Below are 24,453 nucleotides of genomic sequence, written 5' to 3' on the forward strand. Positions count from 1 at the left end.
GCTTAATTTTCAAGGAGATGACTTCTTCTTCAAAAAAAATCTTCCTCTTTTTGTTTTTGATCAACTTTGCTTCTAGCTTCTCGTAATCCTTGACCTTTTCTTTCATCTAACTTAACAACATTTCTTCTCTCTTTTATGCTTCCTTTTCTTGAAATATCAGAAGGACAACTTCTATTTCATCAATTTTATGACTCTTCTCTTCAAGGATTTACAATTTCTCTTTAAGCCTTATATTTTCTTTTCTAGGTCTGACTGTTTGTTCTTGAGTAGCCAAAAACTATACTTTAAAATCTTTGGTGTAACCTTCTAGATATGATTGTCTCTTCTGATTGTCTTCATCTTCTTTAAAAGATTTTGTATTCATGATTGTGGATAAGACTCCTTTAAAGGTTTTGGAGTCACATATTCTTTACTTTTCCATATTTGTTTCTAAGGCATACCTTGCAACTGTTAGGATGTGTTTGAAGGAACCGACTTTAATACCAATTGCTGGAAATACTTATAGGGGGGATGAATTATGAAACAAAAATATTTATAAGAAACACATACAATTTTTCTTTGTAAATATTTAGTAAACTTGTACAAAGTAAGTACCAACTTACAAATTTTGTAGGCACTAACCAATAGGATATTTTAGACCCTAGCTAGGCACCAACTCAACAACTTCGTAGACTCCAACCTATAAAAGACTCTAATTCCATTAGTTTAGCACCAACTTAGAAATTTGTAGGCACCAAACTACTTCTTCAATATCCTTCACAACTTCCATTGGTTTAGTTAAATTTCCTTTCTTCAATAGGAGTTGTCACCTACCCATGCCACTCTTAGGCTAGCACCTTCAACTCTGGTCAGAACCACCTGTCCTTCCTAGACTCTTTCTGTATTGTTTAACTTGGATTGACTCTTCAACTTGTGTTTAGATCCAAATGGGATTAACATAGTGTGTTCATGTTCTCATATAACATTAAAAACACCAACCCAACCTTCAAATATCTTAGTTCGCCACATAATTCTCACAAGGACTAGCAATAGATATTCTTAAGAAAAGTTTAGCTTCCTCTGTCCCTTCTTCTTTTTGCACTTGTACAAAACAACTTCAGGCAATTCTTTACATGTATCACAATCGAAAAACCCTAATAGCTAGTTGCATAGACTATTTTTTCAACACAAAATAGATCGTTTGTAACTCAAATCAGCTTAGTAGTTTTCTTATCATTGTTAATATTTAGGCTTGTTGTTTGTTTAAAACAATATTCCCCCCTGGTAGCTGTAGAAATTAGGTTATATATTTGCAACTTCTCATGAAGTTTTAATTAAAATCATAAGACACAAACCTACTCTACTACTTTACGGACATTAATTCACAATTTAGAACACAAATCTCATACATGCAAGAAGAAATAACACACATGCAACAAGTATTTTTCATGGGTAAAGAAATTTTCTTAAAAACCCAATGTCTGCTTGCATTAATCAAATGAATAGAGATGTATTACAATTGCTTTTCCAACTGAGCACAACCTGCAAGTGCATAACCTATCTCTCTGCTCACTAAGAAGCTCTGACCTAGACTTAGTCAATTTATGCCTTTGCTTGAGACCCTATTTCCTTGCGCTATTCGATGTGGAATTAGTCCCCTATTATTTAGGAAATTCCTCAAATTGAATTGCGCTATTCCTTAGGTTGATCATCTGACTACATGTAACAACTATAAAGTTAAGACTAGTTTACAACTAATGTTACAGTTCCTTGGAATCTCCACCAAGCCTGGGGAACTCAAATTCTATGCATGTAATAGCTATTTTGGGTTGATTGATTAGTTAACTGGATTATCACTAAGTTTGACTGAAGTCTCACTACACAAGTTGACCCTCCACTAGTTCCTCCAATAGTTATAACTAGCTTAACTGAAAACAACCTTAAATAATTGGCATTTATTTCTACAAATTAGCAATCACACATGCTTAATTGAACTCTAACTCCTCCAAATCAAATTCATTGAGTAATCTGGGTGACACAAGCCATGTCACACAACTTAACATCATCCAAGTTGTCCGTTGATGTGGAAATTTGAATTTTCTAAATTTAATCAAGGCAAAATCAAATTGAGAATTTATTGCTGCAGTTTTCAACAACTTGTAACCACTCTATACCATTTTTCCTTGTTGTTTCGACACTTAGTTAGCCATTAAAAATATATTGTAACTTAATTTTAAGGTTCCCTACAAGCTCATGGTTAAAATAAACAAGGATCAACTTCTTCCAATAATAGCTAGGGTAAAAACACAGAATTCCACAAAAGAATAAATAATCAATTTACCTTAGAAGTCTTCCTCAACTTAGACCTATGACAACTCAACCCTCTTCTCCTTCAACTTGACCCTAATTTACTTAGCATGTGTCATCTCTTTCAACCTTATTCCCTTAGCTCGACTCTATTTCTTAAACAAACTAGGTCTCGGCTTCTAAAACTCTCACAACTATGCAAAAATCAATGGTCTAGAATTAGCCTACTCAATAGGTTTGATGTCTATTCCAACAAAGGTAACCAATCATCATTTTATAGGGGCTTGGCTTGCTTCAAAATAAAGGTAAAGACTGCCCAAAATTTGGTTTTCTCAAGCTCAGGAAATTTTGCCTTGTCATTGTGTTATATCTGCCACAAGAATCACAACAGAATAACAAAAACGATCCTCCTTTAGCTTGGATTTTCCACAAATTCTTAGCTTCTTAACTCTTAAGCTCGACCTACTTCTTTCCTTAGCTTAATCTTTTTCCTTAACTCAGATATGTGGTCATTTCAAATATTATTCCTTTCTCAATCACTCATTTTCTTACCTTCAAATTAGTCTCATGTGTGGTATTTATACCAAACAAGTTTTCAGCTAAGGGGTTGACTTGTCCATTGTCTAGATCGACTTATTTATTGGCTAGGCTAACTTGTGCAACTAGCAAAAAAATAATTTATCCTCAACCATCAGGAGTTAGAAGGCATGCCATATATCGTTGGAAATGTTTCAAAATATGTTATTTGACTATGTAACTTTATCTTTCATTTGGACAAACTTTAACATTAATAACAACCATTTTCAACAATATTTTACACATTTAAACATAGTCAAACACTATCAACCATAGCCAATTATATTCAACCATAATCAACCAAATATAATCATACCGAATCTACAATTTTATAGCTAACCATTAAGAACTATAATGAACCAAGGTCAACTATTACCAATAATAATTACAAAGAAAAGGAAGACACAAAGGATATGATGGAAGGGAGGATGCCAAGGATTTTACAATTTTTTTTGTGATATCATATGCTATAGCCAAGGGTATCTTAGGTGCAATACACAATGTGTCGTGATGATGGAAAGTTTTAGAATGTTAGATATATGATCCAAAGTACAAAGTTTAGTATTTTATTGTTTAGATCATTTAATATTTAACTATTTAGAGTCATATAGTCTTCTTAGAATATTTATTTGTTATAATAAATTTGACATCTATAAAAGTGTTCTTAATTAGGAATCAAATCAGGAAATTTGTTCGGAGATTTTAATTTACAACATAAGCTTATTTTTCTCCTATTGCAAGATCATTGAGGGATTGATGTAAGCTCTTGCATACTATTTAATTTCCTTTCTTAGATAATAAAATATGTGCATCCAAGACACTTCTCCTATTGTGGTATCAACGCTGCAATGATGCAAGTGGTGTAAAGAGAAGAAGAGGATATTTCGTCTTTGCAGGTTTGGAAAACTCAATAAAATTGATCATATGCTCATTAGTATAGAAATTGTTCAATTTTATTAAGAAAAAGGGAAAATTTCTAATGTAGGTTATAGAATTTTTGATCTATTGTTTTAGATCAATTTAGTTTGGCAAGAGCATAAACTTTGATTACTACTACTCTTTTTAGAATTTCCATGATTTTCTTTTGGTTGTAGTTATTCAACTTGCAAAGAATGTGAAAGTTTCTTGCTTCAACTTCTGCTTCCACGGATAGCATTGAGACACTAGCACTTGTGACCAACAGAGCCTGTCCATCTCAACGTTATAGGTTTGAAGTTGGGATCGTGCTCATCTATGGTAGTTGAGAAATTATCCTCCTCCTCCTCCTCTTCGTATTCCTCTCCCTCCTACCCATGAAGGTCCCTCCCACATGTACTTAACTGTTACCAGAATATCCACCACCAACGAAACACTTAACCGAGAAAAATTAAAATAAAGTACCAGGGAGAAATAATTCAATTTAAGGGCTCAAATGGCATGAAATTATAGAGTGATCTTAGGTAAAATTTTGATGATACGAATGGTTTGGGGGATGAAATTTATGGGCGAAAAATAAGCGCACGTTGCACACCAAACTTTACCTTATGATGGAGCTGGTCTATAATAGAGATATTTGGTGGGAAATTGAGTTGTGATTTTCTTTCCTAGACCATGTGCACATCGAGGTTGGGTGTTCATTCGAGTAGTCTACGAGTCTGCCGGTTTGACTGGTAAGAAAGATGTTGGGTGGTGTATCAAAGGGTAGGATAACTTAAGAAAATCCATTTGAAGTCCAGTCCTGTGCTGCCAGGAAATCAAATATCTAGGTAAAAACATATTTTCTACACAGTGTTATAAATTTTGTTACAGATTATGAAGCATAAGTTTGCAAGTTATTTCATTAATTTGGAAATTTTCCAAGATTTATTTTAGAAGTGGCATAAAAAAGCAACTTTTTTTACAAGTGAAATTTTCCAAGGTTTCTTTTAGGAGTGGCATAAAAAAGAATCATTTTTTTACCAGTGCTATGTTGTTTTCTAAATGTAAGGTACTTTTGGAAGTTACAAGGAAGAATATAGTGTCACGCTATCTACTTCAAGGGGAGGATTTTTTTTAATCATTTACTTTGAGTGTGCATTGTAATTTTTTATTGCCTCAACATTAGTGAAGAAATAAAATGAGCTGCAATATCAAAATTTGAAAGCTTTAAAGCAAAATTATAAACAAATTTATTGAAGGATTGACTAGAGCCAAGTACAAAGCTCAATTAATTTTCTTTATTTCTTAAACGGCTATACAAGGGTCAAGGCCAAGCCCCGATATATCATTATTTGTTGTGGCACAGTGTATGGTGTTTTGTCTCATCTTTTTTTGTGTGTGATGAATGATCTATCTTGGTGCATATATTTATCTTCACAATGCCCAAGCTGGTAAATTTATTTTTTGAGTTTGAAAAACTTGAAGGTTCAAAGAACTATAAGGCATGGAAAAGACACATGGACATATTTTTTATTATTTATAATGAACTTTGGAAATTTTCGTGCAATGGTGTTGTTAAACCAAACAAACTTACTGATGATGCCAACTCACTAGCCAAATGGAAGATTAAAAATACAAATGCATTAACTTCAATTAAATCTTTTGTAAATAATGAAATGTATGTTCATATACAAAATTCTTATGATGCATGGTTTGCTTGGAAAACATTTAAAGATTTATTTTATACAAAACTAGAGACAAAGAGAGTTGATCTTCAATTGAAGCTACTTCAACACAAATTGACAAAAGGGGAGATGTACTTGAGTATATTTTCATAATAAAGAACATCAAGTAGGAAATAGTTAAGGCAAGATTTCAAGTTGTAAAAGATAGTTTCATGACTACTATTTTGATTGTTGGTTTTCCTTATTCATATACACATTCCTTGGAAACTTTAAAGTTGACTAGAAAGCTAGAGAAGTTAACATTTTCTCAATTAAGTGAAATGCTAGCTCAACATGATAAAACATTTCGAAAGAAGAAACAAGTTGGAGAAGATGTTTTTTAATAGAAGCTAGCACAAATAAATCTTCAACTAAAAGTTCCAGAGGAAGATGAACTCAAGTGAATAACAGAGGGCACAACAATAAACATTAGGGAGCATACAAAAGACAATATTGTGGTCGCAGTCAAGGTAGAGGGAACAATTTTAGCATAGACAACAGTCAAAGAAGAGGACAAAGTCAAGGAAGAGGACAAAGTCAAGACAAAGGAGAAAATCCAGGCAAAGGACAAAGTCAATACAAAGGAAAAACTCAAGGAAAAGGAAAAAATCAAGGGAAAGGCAAAGATATCAATCAAGTTATTTGTAAATGATGTAACAAAGTTGGTCATTATACTGAAAATTGTTGAACTTTTATTGAAAAATCCTGAAGTTTCAACAACATTTGGCACAATTTGCTAATGATCAAGATGATGATGCTTTAGAATATGTCTTCACTACACTTCAAAGTTTGGAATCAACAAAATTACAGGTCTCCACATATTCTCTTAAAAGTGATTTATAATATGCTTGGATCTTAGATATAGGGGATACACAACATATGACTTTTCGACATGACTTTTTTTTGGACATTTCAGTAGTGTCAAATCAATTTAATCTTTCTAGAAGATGATACAACACATACTCCTTATGGAAAAGGTGCAGTAAAGGTTTCTTTTCCTACAATTGGAGAAACAATATTTTCGAATGTTTAGTATGTACCAATAATCAAGAAAAATATGTTGTCATTAGTCATGATTCCTGAAGCAGGACATCAAGTAATTATGGGATATGTCTTGGTAAAAATCAATTCCATCAAACAAAATTTGAAGATAGTCATGACTAGATATGAAGATGGAAAACTTCTAAGGATGAAAGGGACAGTCATTCCACAAAATATGATTTTGTAGGAGTAGTAAGTTCAAATATTTTACCTATAAGGTTGTGGCATGCTAGATATGGGCATTTAAACTTTGAAAGTCTCTCTCCAATTCAAAAAACGGAATGGTCAAAGGACTTCCAACTTTTAAGAAAGAAAATGCAAGATGTGAAGCTTGCATTTATGGGAAACAAACTTGAGGGACTTTTCAAATAAGTTCATGGTGTGCGAACAGGTGTTTCAATTAGTTTACAATGACATTTGTGGACCTCCACGGGATTATCTAGGAGGTTGTAAATATTTTTTTCTTTTCATTGATGATTTCAATAGAATGAATTGGGTTTATTTTTTGAAAGAAAATTTAGAAACCTTTGAAAAGTTCAAGACTTTTTGCCAACTAGTTGAAAAAGAAGTTAAAGAAAAAATTGGCACTCTTAGGACAAATAATGGAGGGGAATTCACTTCCAATGAATTCCAAACTTATTGCAGCGATATGGTACCAAAAGTCAATTTATAGATGTCTACACTCCACAACATAATGGAGTAGAAAAAAGAATGAACCACACCTTGTTAGGAATGGTGAAATCCATGTTAATAGGGTAAAAGCAGACATATTGTAGTCTACTTGAGGAGCATATCTCCCATTGCTTCTTGGAAGGAATTACACCATATGAAGCATGGTTCAGTTTCAAACCTTGAGTCAAACATCTCATAGTTTTTGGTTGAGTATGCTATGCCTAGTTTTGAAAGAAAGTGAACTAAACTCAATTCACGAAGTTTGAAGTGAATATTGATTGGATGTTTTAATGAAAAGAAGGGATATTGTCTTTTATCCAATGGAAAGTGTATTGCTAGTCAAGTGTTATATTTGATGAAACAGAAAAGCAAGAGTGCCATAGAGATAGAAAATCTTCTACAAAAATTGGAAACTCAGGGTGATAAAAAGAAAAGTAGAATGCAAAATCAATCTAGTACACAACATTATTATGAGATTGAATGCACTTCTTTAGAAAATGATTCATCTAGTCCACTTGCTTCATCTAAATCTTTTGGAAGTGGTTCATCCGATAGTGACTCTCCACCTCCTAAACCTTCAAATGCTTGAATAACTACTTTTTATATCAATCTGATTTATAATGATGGTGATCATTTAGATCCCCAAACAATCCAACATCAACCACCTAAATGGGTCATTCAAGTTTCGAATGATGTTAGCCAAGTTGAATTGAAAAAAACAGACATAGGAAGTTCACAAAAAAAATGAAGAAAATTTTGCTTCAGTAACAAATGATTTTACTGAGCCCTCCACATTCAAAGAGGCAGTAAAACATGTAGAATGGAAAAATACAATGGTTGAAGAATATAAGTCAATGATGGAAAATAATACTTGGAAACTTGTTGATTTTCCTCAAAATGTGAAATCCATCGGATGAAAATGGGGTTATCAAATCAAGTATAAGCCAGATAGAAAAATTGACAAATATAAGGTAAGAGTTGTTGACAAGAAGGAATAGACTATGAGAAAGCATTTGCACCTATGGAAAAATGGAACACCATCATATTGGTGATTGCATTGTCGGCTCAAAAAAGTTGGAAAGTACATCAGATGGATGTCAAAAGTTCCTTCCTCAAAGGACATGAGCACAAAGTTTGAAAATTAATAAAGGATTTATATGGATTGAAACAAGCTCCACGAGAATGGTATGAAAAAGTGGATGAGTATCTTAACAAGGTTGGATTTAAGCACATAATCAAATGATACCTTATATGTGCACTAACTAGGTAGAAATATGGTGATTTTAGTTATATATGTGGATGACTTGATCATTACTGGGAACACCAATGATCATATTGGGAAGGCAAAGAAAGAATTATAGGCTAGATTCAAGCTGACTTATCTAGGACTACTTCACTACTATCTTGGAGTTGAATTATTCCAACATCCAAACACCATTTTCATTAGTCAAAGCAAATATCCATTTTAACTAAAAAATTTGGAATGCAAGATTGCAAGTCTGTTCTCACCCCAATGGATCAAAACTTAAATTTTAAAATTTGAAGGGAGGGAGTTGGTAAACAATACCAATTATAGATAATTGATTAGCAACTTGATGTATTTGACAACCACTCATCGAAACGTATCTTACGTATTTAGTATTCTCTTGCGATATATGCATGAACCAAGGGAAAGCCATTGAAATGCAACAAAAAGGGTTGTTAGATATATCCAAGGTACACAAGATTTCGGTCTTCTCTACAAAAATACTAAGAATTTCGCACTTAGTGGATATCTAGATGAATATTTTGCTGGAAATATTGATGATTGAGCATCAACATCAGGTTATTTTGCAAACATGGGGTTAACAACAGTTTCTTGGAGCTACAAGAAGCAAGTCGCATTGGAAAATTATTTAGCATAAGCAAAATATATATCAACATGGGAAGCAACATGTGAGATTGTTTGGTTGTGCAAAATTTTGCAAGATTTAGGCGTTCCTCAAGCATAAGCCACATCTTTATTCATTGACAACTAGTCACCATAAAACTTGCAAAAAAATCTAGTTTTACATTCCAAAACAAAGCATGTTGACACAAATTATAATTACATAAAAACACTCATAGTAAAGGACGTCATCAAACCAATATAATTTCCTTCAGAAGATCAGATCTCAGATATTTTCACAAAACCACTTGGTAGGATCAAATTTACTAAGTTTAGGGAAGAACTTGGTATTTGTTGTAATGTACTTTTGGATCAAAGGGGGGAATGTTAGATATATGATCCAAAGTACATAGTTTAGTATTTAATTATTTAGATAGTTTAGTATTTAATTCTTTAGATAGTTTAACATTTCAAAGTCACAGAGTCTTCTTAGAATATTTATTTGTTATAATAGATTCAACATCTAGAAAAATGTCATTATTTAGGAATTAAAATAGGAAATTTTTAGGAAATCTGTTAAAATCGCATTAAATGTAAATGAACAATTGTCACATGAAATAAGTGATTTGTAACTAAATTAGTTTAGGACATAAGCTTATTTAAAGCTTATTTTTCTCCTCTTGTAAGAGCGTTGAGTGATTATTGTAAGCACTTGCATATTATTTAATTTTCTTTTCTTAATTAATAAAATATGTGTGTCTGAGGACACTTCTCTTCTCCTATCACAGAAATGCAATGTGTTGCATGGAAAGAAACTATTATGCAATGCCAAAAGCTATTGCAAATGAAAATTTGGAGCTATGTGATTTGACACGTCCAAGAAAGCTTATGTGCACTATGACACATGCATGCATTTTTTTAATGCAAAAAAAAGGGTTTCAGATTGAGGAGATCAAGCCCATATGAAAATATAAAAATAGTTTGGTTTGCAATTTCCAAAACTAAACTTGTCATATGCAAATAGGTATGCATCTTTAAAAAAAATATCCTTTATAATATTGTATGAAACATAACTTTTGTGAGGTTTGATGTGTCACAAAGATAGAAAGTTTGACCGGCTGAGAGATGTCACACAAATAAAAAAATCATTAAAGAAATTTTGAGGTCTAAAATGAGCCTCCTAAGGAATATTATAAAACAATAGTGAAAATAATAAAATAAGATTAGATTACCTCGTCAAGGTTTGGAGGGAAAGAAGAAAAAAAACTAATTTTTCAACTCGTATTTTCAACTTATCTCCTTATGATTTTACTCAAATTTTGAGCGAGAGCACTCGTTGGATTCAAAATTTAATTTTTCATCCAAGGACTACTCATGTTGCATACTTTTGATGGACCCTACAACACAAAAAAAAATGTGAAATACATGAAAAAACATGATTACAATCACGTTTTAATATATTTCAATTTTTTCGTGTGGTAGGGTCCATCAAAAGTATGTAACATGGGTACTCTTTGGATGCAACAATAAGTTACGCATCCAACGAGTGCTTATGTTCAAAATTTTAGTAAAATCATGGAGAGATAAGTTGAAAATACAAGTTGAAAAAATAGTTTTTTTTTCACCTTTCTACTCCAAAAATGGTGAATCATCCTCCATGGTTAACATCATCATATTGAACCTTGTTGGTTATTATAAAGTTGACTTTTGTTGTACATTTTTGTTTTGAGGCTCATTTTTTACCTCAAAGTTTCTCTAATGTGTGTCAAAGTGTTATTTTGCATTGTGACATTCCTTAGTTGTTGTGATGTATTATGAAATTCATCACTTGTAAAATTTGTGCAAACATCCTTTTCACATCACACAAAACTTTGTTTCCGTGCAAAATGTCACAGATAAAACAAGTTTCCCTGTGACATAACATTTATCACACCCAAAAACTCTTTAGTTTTAGCATATTACATTGTTCTAAATTTTCTTTGATTGCAATAAAGGAAAATTCTAAGCAAAATTGTTCCATTTTTTATTTATCACATTTATGAAATTTTATTGTCATGCATCATATTCCAAGGAAAGATCATCAATCTACATTGTATTTCATGAATCAAAAGCTCTAACTACCTTGTTTAAAGTTTACTTTTGTGTCATACATTGCACTTCCAAGATATTTCCATCTCCTAACATTTCACAAAGAAAATTGCTCACTTGCACTAAGTCACACCTAGCATACTTTACCCACGGTACAATGCATTACACCTAGGTTGACTTCACCAAACTTTACTTTGTGATGCATCACATCACACAAAAAATTATTATTGTTTGCTACATCGCACCACACCAAAGTTTCCTTCTAGGTGATGCGTTGCAAATTCCTAAATTTTCCTTTTCTCGCCATATTGAAAATATAATTGTTCATTGGCATCATATTGCACCAAAATTCACTTTACTGACGATCCATGACGCTGCACCAAAGTTTACTTTCCTCCAATACATCACATTGTAGCAAAAGTTTGCTTCTATATGTACATTACAACTCACCAAAGTTTAATTAGGTGTGATACACCACATTACACCAACTTTTCCTTTCCCAGATACATCATAGTGCACCAAAATTTACTTTTGTATGCTACATTGCATCACACCAAAGATCACTTTTGTGTATTGCATCTCATTTATGCAACCTTAAAAGATGCATGATACACATCGAACCCAATCTTCATTTTAGTGTCATGCATATCAAATTGGAGTGTTTAAAATCCTTTTAACAACATACATTTTGCACCTTCATAAGCAATTGCTAATCAACACTCTCGTACACTGCATCTCATTTATGCAACCCTAAAAGATGCTTGATACACATCGAACCCAATCTTCATTTTAGTATCATGCATATCAAACTAGAGTGTTTAAAATCCTTTTAACAACATACATTTTGCACCTTCGTACACAATTGCTAATCAACACTTTCGTGTACTGCATCTCATTTATGAAACCCTAAAAAATGCTTAATACACATCGAACCCAATCTTCATTTTAGTGCCATGCATATCATATTGGAGTGTTTAAAATCCGGTTAACAACCTACATTTTGCACCTTCCTAAACCATTGCTACTCAAATGCTTTATTTATTGACCTCAATTTCTAATATCCAACCATGATAGGCAATTTTAATATATTAAGAGAGATTATATAACCTCCCTCAATTTCTAATATCTAGCCATGATAGGCAATCTTAATATATTAAGATAGATTGTATAACCTATGATTGACTCTGTCATAATTTGTTTGTTGTAACTATTTTGAAAATGCACGTTATGTTGCCCTTCGCTACTTAATTCAATATAAAATGTTGTCAAATGAATGACATGAAATTATTTAGATGCAAGTAGTTTAGCAATATGTGAATCCCTACAAATCCAAAGGTATGACAATGTCCACCATTCAACTCAAGTTGATAAATATTAAACTAAAAGTAAGGGAACTTATGGTATTAAGCGAGAAATGGAATTGGCTCTCACATTTCTAAATTCATTATCTCAGGGTTGTTAACTTTCGGGTTAAAAGTAAGTGAAGCTGGATATTAACTCATTAGATGATGAATTAGGGGCATTTATTCTCATTTTGCTAATTCGAAGCATAGTGATGTTTAGGGCTTTAATACGCGGGAGATCAATGTCATGTCAACTTGAGTAGTTTTTGGTGTTGATGTTAGACAGTGATATTTTTAAGGGGCTTGTTAACTATGATATTTCTTGTGAATGAATGAATTTGAACATTTCTATGAGTAAAAGTATATTAAGGTTTTTACAATGTTAGTTAATTTGCCTTTTGTTGTTGTTTATTAATTCATTTAAGAAAAAAAAAATTGAAAATGGATTTTTAAAGAGAATTAATAAAATTTTAGTTAAATAATAAAATAAAAATTGAATATTATTTTTTTTTTTAATTTTTTTTTTTTTAACTTATTTTTTAATGAATTTATTTAAATTTTAAATGTGTTATTAGGGACGTGAAAGTAAATTTTGCATCCAATATGTGTCTATTTAATGTATTTTTAATAAACTTTTATTGAAAAGAGCTAAAAATATATTAAAAAAAATGTATTTTTTTTGGAAAAATATGTTTTTGTGTCAATATGGTAGAGATGTTGTAATGTATATCTTGTTTAACATTTTGACTTAGTCAAATTACATAAAATAAAATAAAAATTACAGCTTTAATAATTATAATTATAATTATAATTAATAAATAAACTAACTTAGATCCATCTTTACTATGGATTTACCAAGGGTCGAGAGGGATCAAATCCCTTGAGATGCAAATGTCTTTTAGAGTGAAAATAGATTTGATTCCTCTAAGTGCTTGGTAGATCAGGAGTTAAGATGGAAGATTGATTTTTATTGCGCTAAGAGACGCTCTCCAATCGACGTTGTAACATATTGTAATGTAAACATTTTAACTTGGTCAAAATAAAATAAAAATAAAAATAATCCTATATAAATAATAATAATAATAATAATAATAATAATAATAATGACTCATAGTATTAAACCATGGTATTCATGTGAAATATAGCCTAATATTAATTCACGATATTCATGTGGAATATATCCTATTTAAAGGAGGAAATTAAACCAACATAGATCTATCTTAACTCCGAATTCAAAATTAAGATGGATATAGCCTAGTGTATTTACATTGTATTTCATTCCAAATTTATTAAAAGTATGCAACAACCAATGCTTATATTTAAGAATTTAAGTAAATTTATAGTGAATAAGCCAAAAATACAATTTAAAAAATGGTTCTCTTTTATTCATCCAAATTTATTTATCGACCATTATTTAAATTTTATTAATTTTTAAAATTAATAATATATATTTAACTACTTCAAAATATTTAATATAAAAGTTATCAATATTTTCCAGATGGAAAAAATCTCATGCTTTTTATTTCATTGAAATCAAAATATAAAAATTACTATTTAATTACAACCTCCTGGATATGCTATTAAGAAATCTAGGGCATTCTACCAAACAAGAACATAAAATAGTCAAACATACAAACAATTAAGGTCCCAACTATTACAGCAACTTCAGTTTAGAAAATGTTTTTTAGGTTGAGATCTCAGATCATCCACAGTCTTCATTTTTGAGTTTTCGACTTTTCGAGTCAATACCATGACTCATCATCAGGAAAAAAACTTGCAAAGAAGAGAAGAGAAAGAGTGATATAAATAGGGTTGGAAAGAAGAGAAGTGGAAAGAAAGAAGCCCATTAGAAGATTTAAAAAGAAAAAAATATGAGATAAATTATTTAATATAGATTTTTAAAATTTTATGTTTAATTCAATTAATTTTAATTTTTATAAAACATTGATGATAATGTTAATGCTATATTAGATTTTTAGTTAATATGTAATTCTAATCTAGTTTATTAATACAATTAATTTTATATTTGGAAATTCAGAATTAATAAATGAAGATGGATCACTGGGACATAAGGTGTTCGGAAAGAAAGCTCACACTGATAACTGTTTGCATGCTGACTCACACAATCACTCAACTCAAAAGATGGGGGTAAATAGGATGCTTTTCACTAGGGCTTTCAGAATATCTAACACCTCTCATACGAAAGAAGAAATCAAATACTTAAATAAAGTCTTTGAAAGCATTGGATATAAAAAGTTGGACATCATCAAAAACCTTAGTAAAGCTAGATCGGAAAATAAAGACAATCAACCTATGACAAGCACCCAAGTTGCTAGTAGGATGGCTTATCTTCTGTATATTTAAGGAGTCACAGACAAACTAGCCAGGGTTCTCAAAAAGGACATTGAAACCTCTTTCAAACCACTTTTAACCATAAAACAAAGAATGAGATCAATCAAGGATACCAGTGATCACCTACAGCAGAAAGGTGTCTATAAAGTCGTATGTTCATGTGGAAAATGTTATATTGGGGAGACTGGAAGGTATTTCAAAATCAGACTCAAAGAACATGGTGCAAACATAAAAAATGGAAGAGCTCTATCCTCAGCACCGGCTGAACATTCAGAAAAAACTTGTCATCATATTTGTCTTGAAAACACTAAGGTCATCACCAATGAAAACCATAAATATAAACGGAAAACTCGAGAAGCCCTTGAAATTATAAAACATCCTCATAATATCAATAGGGATGGAGGTTTGGAAGTAAGCAGAAACTAGATTCCTTTACTCTCTCAGGATCATACTTCGTCCCCTTCTTCTCCCCATTAACCCCCCTCCCCTATCTCCCCTCTCAGACCCTTTCTCTCTACCCATTGCGCAATCTTTTCTCGTACCCCTCTCATCCTCCTTGCCTCCTTAAATTTAACATTTTCTTATTGATATTTAACATCCCCTTCTTGTCCATTTACTATTAATTCCCTTAATTTTTTTTTAATCCTTTAACTACTTTTTCTCCCTCATCTTACTATCAATTAGGATCTTTATGGTACCATAGATTAATAATATTAGCTTTATTATTAATATCATTAATTATCTTGTTAATAATAATAATATACATGGTTACTATTAACATCTTAATTAACACTAATAATATTGAATATTATTTAACCTAGGATGCTATTGTTATTCTTAATTCCATTCCCCTTCATAAAAATTCACTTTATAAATTATCTAAATTAATTTATATATTAACCAATAATTTTAAATTAACCTATCATAACAATACAATTGCAAATTTAATTTAATTAAAAATAAATAATAAAACAATTTTTAAATAAACCCTAATAAATAACATAACATTCCATAGGTTAATAATAATATCTTTAGTATTGGTATTTATTATCTTGTTAATAGTAATAATAAAAAGTTATTACCATGTACATTATAATTAATACTAAAACTATACTATACTATTATTATTATTATCGGATGGTTGTCATTTAGTATCCTTAATAAATAAAAAATCTCCCTCGAATAATTTTTTTTTGAATTTCCAAATATTAAATTCATTTTATTAAATCTAAATTTCCAAATATAAAATTCATTTTATTAATAAACTAGATTAGAATTACATATTAACTAAAAATATAATATAGCATTAACATTATCATTAATGTTTTATAAAAATTAAAAATAATTGAAGGAAAAAAAAATCTATATTAAATATTCTCTTTTTAAGCTTTCTGATTGATTCCTTTCTTTCAACTTTTCTTCTTTCCAACCTTATTTATACTGCCTTTTCTCTTCTCTTTTCTGCTTTGCAGGTTTTTTCCTGATGATGAGTCATGGTATTGAGTCGAAACGTTGAAAACTAAAAAATGAAGACTATGGATGATTCGAGATCTCAATCTAAAAATCCTCAACACAGAAAATTAGAAACTATTGTTGGCATTCACCCTAAGGACATCAACAACATTTTATGAAATCACTAAATGTCTTACAGGTTAGAATAATGTTTCCTTTAATCAAAGAGATATAGAACAGTTGGTGAAGGAGTGCGCTGTTAAGGCGCTCCGTATGCAAAGGTCACCGGTTCTAGTCTCGCCGATACCAAAAAATCCAGCATGGTTTCCGCTGGTGCGGCTCAGGCCGGGTGCGATCCCCGGGTGATTTTGACGGCTTAGATGCCCCTGAGTCGTGGCCTCTCAGCCACAGGGTAAGAGTGATTTTCAGGATTCACCCACTTATCAACAAAAAAAAAAAGAATAATGTTTCCTTTGATCTTTTGTCTGCATCAACATTGTGTTCCATGTGGATATGTGATACCTCATGTTCCTCAATTATTTTTGTAGTTAGTGAATTCTTTGTTGCCAAGGATTTAGGGCCGAGTTGTGAAATCTCTGATCCTCAAGAACCAATCAATAACCACTTAAGAATCACTAAAAATTGTAAGCACTTCACCTCCCTGAACATTGCAAAGTCAAGGATGAGTCAAAGCCAATTAATTTTTCTTTATTATTAGTTTTGGGCCCCAACCATAGGCTAAGAAGGAAATAATGATGGTTGTTCAGGTGAAATTTTGCTCCTCTATGCATATATCCCTGATATGACTTTTGGCTCCATCAAAGAAGGCCTAAGCCTTCGAAATATCTATCCTTGGCCCAATTGGAATTATGATCTTCTCCTTTAAACCTTTTGCGTTGAGTTTTTTAATTGTTATTTTTGATGCAACACATGTAGAATATTTGGGACCTCATTATCAATAATGGTTCTATTCTGGTGTAACCATATATGTCAAAGGACCAATCTTGGAAGGCTAGAAAAATGCTCCAACACTGGGGTTTTTGTCAACTTTGTGAGACATTCCCCTAACGATCTACCCGATCACAACCCCATGCAAACCCCCTCAAACAAGATTGCTCTCCACACCGCCTCTGAAAATACACAATCCACGAACAAGTGTGTCACTGACTCTTGATTGTCACAATAAAGTGGGCATCTCATAAGCCCTTCCTAATCTGGTCTCTGAATATTGTCTTACATGAAGATCTTTATTAACTTAACCTACTCTAAGAAATACTCCAAATAATTTTTTATAAATTCTTCTAGTTATTAATCTTTTATAATATTGAAATGAAAAAAATGTTATTTTTTGAATTAAGAAAATCAAATTCTATTTTTCTTAATTTTATAATGAGTATAAATAAATTAGATAAAACTAGCTAAAATGTGAATGAATTTAGTCTGCTTATAATGGTTAATACTTTGATTTAATTTAATGACATTCTAATTAAAAATAATAATTTAATAAATTATTTACTTGTTAAATTGAGACTTCGGTGATCCATAATAGTTGTAAGAAGAGCTTCGGCGTAAATCACATAAAGAGAGATCTTTTTCGAAGCGTTTCGAACCAACCAGTGTGCTTAGCCTGTTTAAATAGCTAGAGCAGAGACACCAACGGTTACCTGGGCAAAAAGTTGACTTAAGGAGCAAGGTCAAATTTAGTTATATTAGGTATAAAATAAATAAATATAAATATATAAATGATAAATTATAATATAATAATAAATAAATCAAAAAATAAATATATATAAATTTATATATAAATATATAAATTTAGTTACATTAGATGTAAGAAAAATAAATAAATATATACATATATAAATGAAGAATTACAAAATAATAATAAATTATTTATTTATTTATTAAATAAATATAAATAAATAAATGAAAAATATAAATTAATAATAGTAAATAAATAAATTATTTATTTAATTTATATAAATGAAAAAATAAAAATAAATGGTATCATTAGTAAGGTAAAAGATCCCGTTGATCCTAAGGACATGAAGGGTGTCTACTTGATCCCTTGTTCTTGTGGGACCCCCTACATCGGGGAAACAGGGCGCTCCATCCATCAGAGGATAAGCGAACATGCAGCTGACCTAAGACATGGGAGAACCAAGTCTTCAGCGTTAGCAGAGCATGTGGTGAAGACCAAGCATCATGTTTGTATTGAGGAGGCTAAGGTGGTTGCCAAGGTTGCCCAGTTCCATCATCGTAAACTCAGGGAAGCTATTGAGATTGAAAGAAGACCTAATAATCTCAATAGAGATGACGGCTGAAGATCAGTAGGTGTTGGATCCCTGCCCTTTCATCTTAGTTCGCCCCCCCCCCCCCCCCCCCCCCTTCATCTTTTTCGCTTTCATCATTCCCCTGGAGCCTTCCTGTCTCCTTTGGTTTATCCTTCTTGCTCTGGACTCTTTCTGGTGCTTCTCCTTCTGAGTTGTATCATTCCTTTCCTGCCTTTGCCGAGTTAATTTTGGTTTTCGTATTCTTATCAGTTTTTTATTGACTCCTTATTATTTTTATTTTTATCTATTTTATATGTTCTTTATGTATATTTTTATATATTAACAAATATCCTTTGCCGAGTTAATTTTGGTTTTCGTATTCTTATCAGTTTTTTATTGACTCCTTATTATTTTTATTTTTATCTATTTTATATGTTCTTTATGTATATTTTTATATATTAACAAATATATTAATAATATCAGTATTATTTAGTCGTCCCCCCCTTTTTTTTTTGGATATTGGTACTTATATATTAACAAATATATATTTGTTAATGATACCTTACTAATAATACCTTTCTTTTTATTTTTTCATTTATATAAATTAAATAAATAATTTATTTATATATTTACTATTATATTTATTAATTTATTTATTTATTTAATGAATAAATAAATAATTTATTATTATTTTATAATTCTTCATTTATATATTTATATATTTATTTAATAAATAAATAATTTATTATTTTATAATTCTTCATTTATATATTTATATATTTATTTATTTATCTTACACCCTAATATAACTAAATTTATATTTTTAGATATAAATTTATATAGATTTATTTACCTTACTAATAATACCATTTATTTTTATTTTTTCATTTATATAAATTAAATAAATAATTTATTTATTTACTATTATTAATTTATATTTTTCATTTATTTATTTATATATTTATTTATTTATTTAATAAATAAATAAATAATTTATTATTATTTTGTAATTCTTCATTTATATATGTATATATTTATTTATTTTTCTTACACCTAATGTAACTAAATTTATATATTTATATATAAATTTATATATATTTATTTTTTGATTTATTTATTATTATATTATAATTTATCATTTATATATTTATATTTATTTATTTTATACCTAATATAACTAAATTTGACCTTGCTCCTTAAGTCAATTTTTTGCCCAGGTAACCGTTGGTGTCTCTGCTCTAGCTATTTAAACAGGCTAAGCTGGCTAAGCTGGATCTGTTTTTCAACTTGTCCTGACGATGAACCACACTGGTTGGTTCGAAACGCGTCGCCTGACGATGAACCACACTGGTTGGTTCGAAACGCGTCGACAAAGATCTCTCTTTATGTGATTTACGCCGAAGCTCTTCTTAAAATTATTTACTTCATATCATTTTTTATTAAAATTTTATTTATATATAATTTTATATTTCAAAAAAAAAAAAATTTAAGGTTTATATTTTATTTTTAGTGAAATATGTTTATTAATAAATTAAATTTTAAAATGTCTATAAAATTAAAAGTCGCCTAGTTACCAATTCTCTTGATAAATAAATAAATTTTAAAATTTATATAATTATAAATAATAATACTAATAAAATTCAAAATTACTATAAATATTACATGATTTTAAAAATTATTAATTTTTATTTTTAACAAATTAAAACTATTAATGATATTTATAAACATATTAAAATCGCCATTAATATTTACAATAAAATAAAACTAAAATTTAATAATGGAGTTGTTTTTAGTGCGATTTTTTGGAAATTCTGGTGACGGAATCCGGTGGAAAAAATTGAGGTTAAATCTTGATTTGTATTATTTAAAATGGTTTTTTAACTGCATATTTGGATTCAGCAACTTGAAAAACCCTTGGGACGCTTTGATTGTGCAGAAATTAGCTATCAAACTTGCGATTTCAATAAATCGCTGTCGGATTTTAACCGAAAAAACCCACCGAAAAAACTTCCAAAAAATCTCTTATAAATTTTTCGTCCTTCATCAAGGTTCACTTCTTATAAAAGACTTAGTCTCACGCTATGAAACACCATGAAGCATTGGTCTCAGAGATAGAGCGGTGGCCCAATGATAATTATAGTGATAAAATTGACAAAAGATCACCTAAATTATCAATACGACTACTTAAAAAAAAATCCCACATTAAAACTATAACATCAACCCAGATACTTAAACTTAAAAAGAATATTTTATAAATTACAAATATCACAAAATAAGCCTAATAATACAAATATCATCCCATTAACTTACCATGCAACAAGCACCTCAAAACTTTAATTCACATGAATATTACTAGTAAGAATGTGACAAATAAACATGATATTACAAATATTATTCCATTAACTTGGCCAGTTAGGTACCACCTCTCAACTTTGATACATGGGAAATTTTCATCATTGATTAGATTTGATGGCTGATTTTAAGGAGAATGTAAAAAGCGTGATGAATAATAATAGTGTATTTATATGTATACAAAAGCACCTAAAGAATCGGAGCGGATGTATTTAAAAAGAAAAGCTAAAGTATGGACTGGAATAGGTGGAGCCCACAGCGGTGACAGAAGAACATGTTTGGAACTTCGTCCACGCCAGCAATGCCAGCACAGCGAGTATGTTGCCACACCCCGCATACGTCGCAAGCAATCATCCGCTCACCGTCATCATCCTTGGCGCCACAGGCACATTCGACCAACCAGTCGTCCACGTCGGCAGTGGCGCCTCCTCCTCCTTCGTAGCGGAGCTCGCTCGACATGTCGATGCCGCTGCCTTGGACTACGACGCTGGACCCCGATTCAAGGGCTCCGAACAGTAGATCGTCGTTGTCTCCCTCCAGACCGGAGATGGACTCCGCATGGAAATCGCGTGTGATGTAGTAGGTTTCCCTGAGGGCCCTCTCGGCTGCTCTCTTGAGATCAACGACGGTGGCGTGAGGTGGCAGAACCACGACGTCCATCGGAGGCGCGGGAGGCGGGCTACGCCTACGCTTGCTGCTGTTCTGGCAACGTTCGCTCAGAGACGCCGTGCACATAACTCTGAGCATCTCGTCGTCGTCGAAACCCCATTGATTGGCGGCGCCTCTCCTCGTCATTTCTCCTCTGTAGTCCTTCACAAAGTGCTTGGTGTCGAAAATTATTCGGCTGGCTGTCGGAATGGCCGTAAGCGTGCTGTTATTGTCGGCCGCAGGCTCATATCTTTCCAGGACAAGCCTGTATATGTACTCAATGTGTTTAGCTATATCTTTCCGACTGATCTTCTCGACACTCACCAGCCCAGCGGCGGCCGGGGCGCTCACATGACCGCTCGGACGAGCTGGGCTGAGATCCTGTATGCAGTATTCCAGGACTCTGGTGCTGGGATTCACGGCCCTGCGCACAATGTGACCTCCAACCACGCGATTTGCCAACGATTTAAGCACAAAATCCAACAAGCCGGTGTCACCTATGTAAGCCCTCGCAGCATCTCTGACGTCCTGTCGAGGAACCCATTTGTGGGCACCCATGGTTTTCAAAGCTTCGACTACAACCTGCGTCGCGAGTTCGAGTCTCCTCGCCGACCACCGACAAGGCGTGTCTACAGCATGAGGCAGTGGCGCGTTCTCAGCACCGGATTTTAAAGGCATGAGAGCCTTCAATTCCATCATGAAGCCTATCAGATTCCCGACAGTCTGCAGGGCAATGCTCCCGCTCATTCTCTGATACAAGGCAACGATGGAGACAAGTTCCCCGTGGTCCACACACTGCTGAAAATGCTGCAGCATTATGGACAGCGGCATTCCGCGAAGCGCCTCAATGGCTTTGCTGTACATTTGCTGGGTCACTCCATAGCAACCTCGCCCGAACTTGAAACCCCATCTGCCAAACCAAGAATCCCCATAGGCCACACAGTGCAACAGCCTTAATTCCATCGCTCTTTTCTTCGCAACATCTTCCACGCTAACTTTCCTGCATTCACCAACCATATATCATTTCAGTATCAAAATTTTCCAATATGAAAATTCACCCACCTGTAAGAAATATTAATAAGGCGATCAAATTGAATCTCAAGCATATCACATAACCAACATCACAGCACCAGCACTTGCACTTGGTGCAACTAATTTTAGGATGGTCGTGATATGAAATACTATGAGTTTGAAAATGCAAATTTCTAATCAACTCTTATCTAAAATGAATATAAACTAGGCTCAGTTATTAACCATTATCAATGCAATGAATTCCTCAGAAAAATACCATTATCAATGCAATGAATTCCTCAGAAATATACCATTATTAATGCAATGAATTCCTCAGACATATCAGTGCAACTAGATGTAAATTGAATAAAATAGATGATGACTTCCTTTGAACTATTATAATACCTGGGTCTGAGCATGGCCATCAAATTGAATCTCAAACATATAGCATAACAAACATCCCACAGTCTAAGTAGCTAAATTATGAGATTGAAGATTCAGAATAGCTAAATTATAAAATTGAAGATTCAGAATAGCTATATTATAAGATTGAAGATTCAAATTCTGATAAGAAACTAACCCAATTACCAATTCTTCTAATTAATTGGACAGAATGGATGCTGAGTTCACCTGGCTCTGAGCATGGAGCAAATCCGGTCCCATAAATCCATGAATTCACGACCAGAAGCAAACTTGGAATACCCTTTTTCTCTGCCATTTAAATTGATGAGATGCCCGAACCCATTCGAGTGGAGCATGCCGTGCAGCAAATGAGTCCGCATATCCAGAACGCTCAGTTTAAATTCTCCCTGAGCAGCAGCAGCAGGAGGTATGATAAAGTGGTAGCGAGACTTGGAAACCAGATGATGGCTCCAACCTGCCAAAACAATTCAAGAAAACTCAGGAAATTACACATGAACATGCTTCAATTCAGTTTTTGCAGGTCTCTCACCTATCCCTCGGCACTGATCGCAGTGAGGATTGACATGGGACGCATTCTGCACTTTCTCTTCGACGACAAACATGGAAATACAATGACCACGAGACTGGTCGTACTCCATTGCAATCGACCAGACAGCCATGCCCTCTACATTGTAAGCTTCCCGACGGGCAAATTCCTGCAAGAAAACCCCAATGTTTTCCCGGAACGGCCCATCGAAATCGGCGGGGCATCCAGGATCTCCAAATGTATGAAATCCATATGCCCTCGTCCTCTCAGCCCCCGCCGTTAATTTCCTTTTCCTGTTGCTCTGATCCATATACATTTCTGAAACCCCACGTCGCTGGATCGATTCTCCAGAAGATCTTGTTTCTCCAGTAGATTAAGTTGAGCTTCCAGCACTCAGAATTTTACAGAACGCTCATACGGTTGGTGCCTGGAAATAAATAAGCGGGCGCCCAAAAAGACTGTATCCCGCTGAATGCATGACCTTATACAAAATTCAATATTCTTCTCGCTGTCTTCCCATTACTCCACAATATACAATATGATTCAACGAACCAGCGAAGGGCCATGTAATTCATGTTCAGACAAACCTAAGCTTTTCTGATTCCGACGTACGCCATTGCCTCATGCGCCATCCGATGCTCCACCTGTCACCGCAAGGCGTTCAAGCGCGTGCCGGCCGTAGATGGTTTAACGGCCTCTCCCGCGCGCATTCTCTCCACTCCGATAACAACCACAGCCGGGAATTACCTGGAGAGTCGGTGCTATAACAGAAACAGCATTCGAATTAGTCGGAATAATGATTTATAAAACCCAAAGCCTGTTTCACGGCGGGGAATATTTCCCAAGCCGGATTTCACTGTGCGTTCATCATTCCAGAAGGAAGGCAATGCAGCGTCGTGCGTGTCGGGGAATATTTTCTAAA

The 24,453-nt window shown here is 32.7% G+C and overlaps 1 protein-coding gene across 1 annotated transcript; it reads right to left on the reverse strand.

The window, feature by feature from the left end:
• Positions 1 to 21,070: 21,070 nt before the first annotated feature.
• LOC149267430 (PHD finger protein PERSISTENT TAPETAL CELL 1-like) lies at positions 21,071 to 24,043 on the reverse strand. The gene is made up of 3 exons (XM_089398810.1): positions 23,535 to 24,043; positions 23,213 to 23,459; positions 21,071 to 22,571 (listed from the first exon to the last, which is right to left on the reverse strand). Exons 1-3 carry the CDS (start codon positions 23,845 to 23,847, stop codon positions 21,149 to 21,151), a joined length of 1,983 nt encoding a protein of 660 aa, XP_089254936.1. The 5' UTR covers positions 23,848 to 24,043; the 3' UTR covers positions 21,071 to 21,148.
• Between the last annotated feature and the right edge of the window lie 410 nt (positions 24,044 to 24,453).

This window comes from Pinus tabuliformis, chromosome 6, assembly GCF_031772625.1.
Source record: "Pinus tabuliformis cultivar Carrire ecotype Pingquan chromosome 6, CPIR1, whole genome shotgun sequence".
Classification (NCBI taxonomy): Eukaryota; Viridiplantae; Streptophyta; class Pinopsida; order Pinales; family Pinaceae; genus Pinus; species Pinus tabuliformis.